This window comes from Nylanderia fulva, unplaced genomic scaffold (assembly GCF_048542155.1).
Source record: "Nylanderia fulva isolate GAGA-0341 unplaced genomic scaffold, ASM4854215v1 Scaffold399, whole genome shotgun sequence".
Lineage (NCBI taxonomy): Eukaryota > Metazoa > Arthropoda > Insecta > Hymenoptera > Formicidae > Nylanderia > Nylanderia fulva.
The window spans coordinates 90,465-99,477 of record NW_028190475.1 but is presented as its reverse complement, the minus strand read 5'-3'; the positions used below and the strand labels follow the sequence as shown (position 1 = coordinate 99,477).

The 9,013-nt window shown below is 42.0% G+C and overlaps 1 protein-coding gene across 1 annotated transcript; it reads left to right on the top strand.

Moving 5' to 3' along the window:
* Positions 1-5,878: 5,878 nt before the first annotated feature.
* LOC114941448 (uncharacterized) lies at positions 5,879-7,285 on the top strand. The gene has a single exon (XM_085485823.1). It carries the CDS (start codon positions 5,879-5,881, stop codon positions 7,283-7,285), a length of 1,407 nt encoding a protein of 468 aa, XP_085341949.1.
* The last annotated feature ends 1,728 nt before the right edge of the window (positions 7,286-9,013 follow it).

Sequence of the window (9,013 nt, the reverse complement as noted above, 5' to 3'; positions counted from 1 at the left end):
TTTCTGATTAGCAAAAAAATTTGTGCACCAATTTTTGTCACTGGCGAATTTTATGATTTTAATTTACATGGTGATAATGCTTTTTTCAAAAAATAAATTATTGACAGCAAGGGATTTTACTCTATTTATTCTCCCGGCCCCAGTTCCTCCCTGATGAAAATAAATTCCAAGTTTCACAATTCCGGGACTTTCGGGGATGAATCTCCCCGGTCAGGGCCCCTTGAGCAAAACAAAATAACGACATGATTATTTTTGGATTTTTATTAGTCCTTATTTTTTAACCAAAAACGATTTAAAATCCCTCATAGACCAAAGCCTTTGAAAAGCTCAAATTAATTTTTTTTTAGATTGAATGATAAGAAGTACTCGAATGTGGAAACGAAAAAATTTAACATTTACCGCACAAAGAAAATTTTCCTACCCTTCTTCTTCGGGAAAACAATTTTTTTTTCTGTAAAGGGTTTAGGACTCATCATAAAAAAGGGTATTCCTAAAAAAAAAAAATAATGGGGTTTATAGATTTAAATCTGACAACAGGGCCTCATTAGCGTGTTAATATCCAATTTTTTGACGTTTTGACCAGGGGTTTGTGGCCCTTTTCAAAAATAAAATTGAACTTTCAAAAAATTAAATACAATCAGACACTCTAATTAAAACAACGGGAACCTGCAAAATTGAGACTTACAATGATTACCGCATTTTTCGTCTTAAGAATAAGAGAAAAATTAGATTGAAGATTTAGCTTATTCACAATAATAAAATTAAATCGAGTTACTTTTTGCTTTTATTTTGAAAAAACACACTTACTAAAAATTAATACATCGTTAAAATAAGTTGACCCCAGGTCAAAACTTTTTTTTTGTTCAAAAGAATGAAGAAGAGGTCGATAATTTAAAAATTTTTAAAATTTTTTTGATTTAAATAAACGGCAGGGGCGCAGCACAACCCTACACGCCGCCTTCAAGCTTTTCTTTACGAATGATGGGATAAACTGCCTCGTATCGAACCTGGTCTTTCCCCCTCCTGGACGGTTTTTGCGAATCACAGGGGGTTTTCCTCGCTTTTCAAATTTTTCGTAGTTCGTTGTTTAAAAAAAAAAAATAATCAATTGATATTTGCTGTGATTCAGTGATAGTGAATGTAAAATCTTTCACTTTGACATTCCTAATTAGGAGAACAAGTGCCCGTTATATACCGACAAAAAAATTTTCGCCAAAACGTTAAAAGGGGTTTTCAGTATTTGGGACCAAATTCACCAATGGTGAAAATAAAGGTCCAAAGTCCGTGTTTCCACCTAAAAATGTATCAGGGGCTCGCGCGTTTTCGCGGAGGGTAGATCACGTGATTGGAGCGCGCGATCAGGGGATAAAAGTCACGGGGAATGATACGTGCGTGATTGTTTTGCGTTCCTTTTTCATCCCTCGAGCCGTGGTGCTCAACCACGTAATTTTATGGATCTTGATCTCCAGTTAATTCTTTTCGGTTCGGTTTAAATCGATTCGCGAAAGGGCAAACGGTACAAAACTTAAATTGAAATTCGACATTCGTACCGAGTTTCGAGGTGTATCGTAACTGCAATGTTTGGCAAAAAATATTTTTTGGGTGGTGTCCAAAAACCCCCTTAGATCCCATATATGAGACTTCGGACGCTTAAAACCACTCGTACGGTTTTCGCGGTGACTTTTTTATTCGTTAATAGATAAAGTTTTTATGAAAATTTTAAAATTAATTTGCTTTTATTACATTGTGACCTGGGGAAAAAATTTTAGTTAAAAATGATTGTTTTTTTTTAAATTTTGGGGGCAATAATTCCGTTTTTGGGTTTCTCGATTGGGCACGTGGTTTAAAATCTTACCCATCCTGCCACCAATGGGAGCGCGCCCACCCTCCAAAGTCAGTCCATTTTGAATCTTCCTGTCCATCTATCACGGAGGGATACGACGATGGGTTTTAAAACCCGAGTCAAAACCCGTATTCGGCGTGGGGGGAAACGTCACATCGGCGTACCGAAAACTTTTTGGTCCTTCGACCGGAAGGAGAGAAATGACGAACGAGAAACTGAATTAAGGACACCATGATATTTAAGTGCAGCTGATTCAGTACGTCTCAAAAATCGCTTAGTAAAAATCGTGTTAGTGAAAATTTTTCAAAAAAACTATAGTGTAAAAAGGGGAAGACGCTCTTGCAAACAGCAAACATCTTCCCCCAAATTGCCGGCTCTCGACTTTAAAAAAGATGGTCTTTTAATTTGCCCCCAAAGGGGTTTCCTCACGGAGGGGGATTTTACAACCCAAAATGGACTCAAGGTGTGCAAAATCCACCTTTTTCTGCTCAACTTTTCCAGAGGAGTCAAGGGAATTTAAATTTTTAAAGAAGAACAATTCGCCTTTCACGAAATTTATCAATCACCCTGACATATAAACGAAGTCTAAGACCGGTTCCCTTGTAAGTCGAATAATCCCTCAAAAACCTTTTGCGCAATGGAGATCGTCTTCTCGTTAAAGCATCTCCCTCCTTTTAAAATTACCCCCTTTTTTTCGGAAAAACGGGGATTGGGAGCCTTTCGCGACCGTTTTCAGCTTGATATAGAAAAAAAATTTTGTCAAATTTCACCGTAGTTTTTTTTATCTCTATTTTGACGGTCGGCCCCGATGCGATACCCGGAAAATCAAAGAACCGCCGAAAATTTAAGGCGCGGGGAAAAGCTTTAACCACCGTTTCGAGAACAAACCGGGGTTTTGATCAAAAGAATGTGTCGACCAATACCCCCAAAGATAAACTCGCAAAATCAGGCCCCGAACTTCCGAGTTGCGAGAAAAAAAGGGAAAAAGCGTTGCGCCTTAAACGTCTTGATCGTAAAGCAGGGATATGTAAGGATATATTAGATACTTATTTCACAAGTTTGATTTCGCTACCTCACGTGAAATTAAGAGACGATAACGAAATCCCCCAAAACGTACAAAGATTGATACGTTTCATATCTTCGGGGCCCCATAGCGTTTGGGGAAACTCCTCCTCACGAACACGTAAAACAAGTCAATTGAATGAAAAGCCCCAAACCGCAACTGCGTCATTAAATTTGTCAGTCCCTTTGTAAAAAACTCACTTTCTCTCTAAGTCAAAAATTTTTTTTCAAGGAGCACGGTCAACGACGCAAATTTGATAAAAAAACTTAAGCGATGTTTTAAATTTTGTTTAAGCGAAAGCACGTACACTTATTGTCAATTTAAATTCACGTGTCGCAAGTAGCAAGGGGCCCTCACAAAATGATCCCGTTACCGGGCTCTTGCAACAAACAACGGCATTCCGGCGTCATCAGTTCCAAATGTTACAATTTAAATGCACACGCTTTCAGGGGCATTTATACACACCGCTCCTGTGGTGTTTTTCGGAACGGTAAAAAACATTCGTTTTCGGGACTTCCCTTTAACGGAGCCACTTGAGGTGGTTCAGAATCACTTTTTTTACAACCGTCCCGCAATTTTACGCTTACCCTCTACAAACTTTTACTTAACTTGGGGATTGCGTGCAGATACCGGTACATGCCGATCCCCGCTTTAATTTAAAATTTTTCGCCTGCGATAAACCTAGCCACCTTCACCAGGGTTTTTACTCATGAGAGCATTGAATTGCTCCCAACACCTTCGTCATTATGATGGAAAACACTCTCCAACTTGCCCTTACGGAGCGACCCGACGGATCAGCCTTTTGACCTCATTTTGGAGCTTTTTTGATAGCAAGGTTCTTGCAAATACCAATGGACCCCAAGTCCCCAACCTAAAAAAAACGCTTTCGGGTGGTTCTATCTCCCCTACGCCAATCCCAAATCAGTCATACAAAACCCCCCCCTTAGTCGCTTACTTTGGGTTTCTCGCATGTGGGGGAGCCCAACCCGGGCCACCATTACCCATTTCACGACAAAGGTTATGCATTTCCCAACCTGCTGCTCCTTGGAACGGCAATTTTTAAATTTTTTGGGGGTTGAAGAAACTCCTCAACAGGGTCTCGTCCATAGAAATAAACAATGCAGGACACTTCACCCCGCATACAGAACACAATGGCAGTAGTCTCGACCCCCTTTTAAAGGGGCCCGCCTTTTAAAAAAGGGCCCGACCTCCCATGCTAACCCCGCTTTCGTCGAAATTCGAAAATTTTTGCTCGTCAACCCCACTGGCACAAGAATTTTGGACTTCATCCGAATATACAATTAAACAATGAACAAGTCCCCCTTTTTCAAATAAGTTAAAGACCTATATCCTCATCCCCAGTCATAAAGGGACCAGTTCGAAAACCCCCTTTTAAAGGTCTGTTGACCCCTCCTGCCTCACCATCATGGAACGTCTATCAACTTTCACAGTACACCGGCCCAAAATTGCAGTCCGATCTACAAGCAGTTATATTGCGCTGGAGGCAATATAGATATGTATATTCTGCGGACATCGCTAAAATGTATCGCCAAATATTAATCGATCCTAGAGATAGAGACTACCAACGGATACTGTGGGTCGACCACAACTCAACTATACAGGAATATCAACTCCTTACCGTTACTTTCTGCACTGCGTCAGCACCGTTTCTTGCTCTTCGAGTACTCCAACAATTGAACTGTGACGAGGAGATTCCATTTCCGTTAGCCTCTCCCATCCTAAGAGAAAACTCTACGTCGATGATGTATATTTGGTGCAGACGATATCACACTGTTAAAGCAAGCTCGCACTCAACTTTGTAATTTGCTGAACCGTGGTGGTTTCGATCTCCGGAAATGGGCCAGTAACCACTCAGAATTGCTTTCAGATATTCAGCCTGACAATCATGGATTGGCTTACGCAAAAATTTGGAGACTGAGGACAGTCTAAAAAAATCCTCGGTATTGTCTGGAACCCCGAAACATGACTGCTTCAGTTTCAAATTACATTATCTGAAACTGTTCCTAACACCAAACGAGCAATTCTATCAACAATAGCAAGATTATTCGACCCGCTCGGGTGGGTCACACCTGCGATTTTAAAGGCGAAAACTCTCATGCAGCAATTATGGCGACACCGTATCGGATGGGACGACATATTCCGGACGAATCTTATCATCCTGGAAGTCTATCTACGAGTCATTACCCTATCTACGAAAAATTCAACTGAGTCGCTGGACAGGTTTTGAGTCCGGAACGGCAACTGTGGAATTACACGGGTTCGCGGACGCATCCACAATCGCTTACGCAGCAGTGGTGTTTTTACGCGTGACATCCTCCTCTGGGAAAATTACGGTCTCGCTCATTGCTGGGCGATCTAAAGTCGCGTCTCTTAAACCAATGACGGTTCCTTGCCTCGAACTTTCTGCTGCCGTTCTGCTAGTTCGCTTGATTGACTTTATCAAGCAGTCACTTCATTTAAGCGACATTGCGATTCATTGTTGGACAGACTCCACTGTAGTTCTCGCATGGCTCAAGAAGCACCCCTCAAATTGGAAAACTTTCGTAGCTCATAGAGTAGCCGAAATTCAGACACGATTACCAACCGGTAGTTGGCATCACGTAAACACCAGTGAAAACCCCGCAGACTGTGCTTCGCGCGGATTACTCGGCCGAGATTTGATATCCATCAACCTATGGTGGCATGGGCCGTCATGGTTGCATCTTCATTCTGATGAGTGGCCTCATCAAATTCTATCAGAGCACCACGAAACTCAATTGGAACTGAAGGCATGTGAAGCTCATCAAAATAGTACTCGTGAAGACTGGAGTCTTGCTGCACGGTATTCATGGTGGCCAAAATTGATACGCGTCACTGCATATATATACCGATTCATAAACAAATGTCAACGGAAGCACGCGGCAGATCACAAAGATCACGTCCGGTCCCACGCCATTACAGCATTTGAGTACATGCAGTCTCGTAACTTTTGGTTGCATATGATTCAAGCAGAGGTGTTCAAGCAAGAACTTTACTTACTCAAGTCAAACAAGAGGTTATCAAGGAACAGCGCTCTGATATCATTAAATCCATTCCTAGACGCAAATGGTCTACTCCGCGTTGGCGGAAGATTGGAGCATTCTCATCTACCATTTCAATCCAAACATCCAGTTCTACTAGCTGATCATCCAATTACTACAATGCTCATTCGCTACACGCACATAGCCTCGCTGCACGCCGGTCTTCAGTCTACCCTGTCTAAAATTCGCCAAGAATTTTGGATTATAAAATCTAGGCCTTTAGTTAAATCAGTTATCTACAGGTGCGTTCGATGCACGCGAGAAAGAGCTCAGGTAGCCAATCAGTTAATGGGTCAACTCCCATCAACTCGAGTCTCAACGCCAACGAGGGCGTTTTTGCACAGCGGCATCGATTATGCCGGTCCAGTGCTCATTCGAGCCTCTGCTGGTCGAGGAATCACCTCACGAAAGGCTTACATAGCCGTTTTCATATGTTTGGCAACTCGAGCCATTCATCTCGAGTTGGTCAGCAATTATTCAACGCCAGCATTTTTGAACGCATTTCAACGATTTTGCGCCAGACGAGGCTTGCCAGCAGTTATGTATTCGGATAACGGTACAACATTCACAGGAGCCGATAAAGAGCTATCCCGCGCGTATCGGGATGCTCAACGCAATACGGATTTTCTCAATTTAATCGCAACAGATAGGATCACTTGGAGTTTCATCCCGCCTCATGCTCCTCATTTTGGAGGACTATGGGAGGCAGGAGTGAAGAGTGTCAAACACCACCTTCGTCGAATTGTAAGCTCACACGCATTGACATTTGAGGAGTTCACGACAGTGTTGTGCAAAATTGAGGCTATCCTCAACTCAAGGCCGCTTTCTCCACTCAATGATACTCCAGATGACTACGAGTTCCTGACCCCAGGTCACCTTTTGATTGGGACTGCCATTACTACGAATCCGGAACCTTCCATTCTACAATTGAACGAAAACAGATTGTCGCGATGGCAATTACTCAGACAGATTACGGAGCGTTTTTGGAAGCAGTGGCAGTCAGATTATGTCAATACTCTTCAACAAAGATCAAAGTGGCGTCGAGAAACGCCTCCGATTCAGGTTGGCTCAATGGTTTTGATTCAAAACCCCCTTCTCCCACCGTGTAAATGGGAATTAGGGCGAGTTATTCATTGTCATCCGGGCTCTGACGGGTTAACTCGAGTCGTCTCAGTTAAAACAGCGACGTCCGAATACAAGCGACCAGTAACTAAATTGTGCCTACTACCTATCGATATTAACTTAATCGATCAACTGTCGGAACGTAAGACAGGTACTGCGGAAAACCCAACTCCATAATGCGCATGCAACGTCTCAATCGTTCGCATAATTAGGACAAGTCAAGTCCTTCGTAGTTAGTTAAGGCGGGCGGCGCTCAATATCCTTGACTACTCAAGACCACTCGCGTCGCGTTAATGTAAGTTTAGTAAGAATCTATGTCTTAATATTGTTATTCAATCATGTAAGCAACCAAATGCCTGTTATTGTTCAATATGTAATCACTGAATCTCACTCGAAAAATCATTAAGCGATTAACGTTTTATTTTTTCTTTTTTTTTCTTTATGTAACAAAAAAAAAACCCAAACCTGGGGTAAGTTCTTTAGTTACTGTAAGACATTTCGAAATCTTTATTTCGAGGCGGGCGGTATGTTCAGAAGTAAGTTGACCCCAGGTCAAGAACTTTATTATTTGTTCAAAGAGAATGAAGAAGTAGGTCGATAATTTGAAATTCTATAATTTTTGAGTTAATCCGGCACGGGGCAGCACGCACTGAACCTACACGCCGCGCTTCAAGCGTTCGATTATCGAATCGATCGGGGATGAACTGCCTCGTCATCGAACCTGGTCATTCGCTCCTGGCACGGCTTTGCGATTAGTCACATGTGGGTTTTCCGTCGCGATTCTAATTGTTCGTAGTTCGTTTGATTAATAAAAAAATAATCAGATTGATATTCTGCTGTGATTCAGTGATAAGTGAGATGTGAAATACGTTCACTTTGACATTCGCTAATTAACGGTAGCAACAAGGTGCGCCGTTATATACGCGACATAAAGTTTGCGCTCAAAACATTGTTAACGAAGCGGAATTCAGTGATTTGGGACCAGAATTCACGCAATGGTGAAATATCAAGGTGCCGAAGTCCGATTGTTTCCACGAACGTAATAATTGTATACATGAGGCTCGCGCGTGTTCGCTTGGCACGCGTAGATCACGTGAGTTGGAGCGCGCAGATCACGTGATCAGTCATCTGGGACTGATACCTGATGTCGTGATTGTGTTTGCGTTCCTTTTTTTCATCCCTTCGAGCCCGTGGTGCTCAACGCACTGTAACATTTATGTGATCAGTGATTCTCCATGTTAATTGAAACATTTCGGTTCGCGATTTAATATCGCATTCGCCGCAATCGGCAACGTGTACGAAATCTTAATATGAGATTTCGAACGATTCGATACACGAGTTTCGAGCGTGCTCATCGTAACTAGCAATTGTTATGCAACAAATAGTTTTTCGGTGGTGTCCATGCAACACATGCTAGATACCATATAGTGAGACATTTCGGACTGCTTAACAACCACGTCGTACGTGTTTTCGCGGTGACTATTTTATTCGTTAATAGATAAAGATTTTATGTAAAGGTTTCAAATTATTTTGCGTTTATGTACATTGTGACTCTCGGACAAATTTAGTTAATAAATGGATTGTTTTTATGTAATTTGTGCATATAATTCCGTATTCTGGTTCTCGATTCGGCACGTGGCTTAAATCGTTACCCATCCTGCGCACCAATCGGAGCGCGTCCACCCTCCTTAAGATACAGTCCACTTTGAATCTTCCTGTGCAATCTATACACGAGACGGATATCGACGATCGGATTTACAACCCGATTGTCAGAATCCGTAGCTTCGTGCGTGAGCGTTCAACGTCAGCAATCGAGCGTACGCGCAAACAATTGCCAAGATAAGTATGTCGAAGGTTACATCAATTTCTAACGTTTTTGTCTTCATACTTTGACAGAACACACTG

Excerpts from the sequence above, each read along its gene's own strand:
- LOC114941448 (XM_085485823.1), top strand. The coding sequence starts at position 5,879 with ATGCAGTCTCGTAACTTTTGGTTGCATATGATTCAAGCAGAGGTGTTC.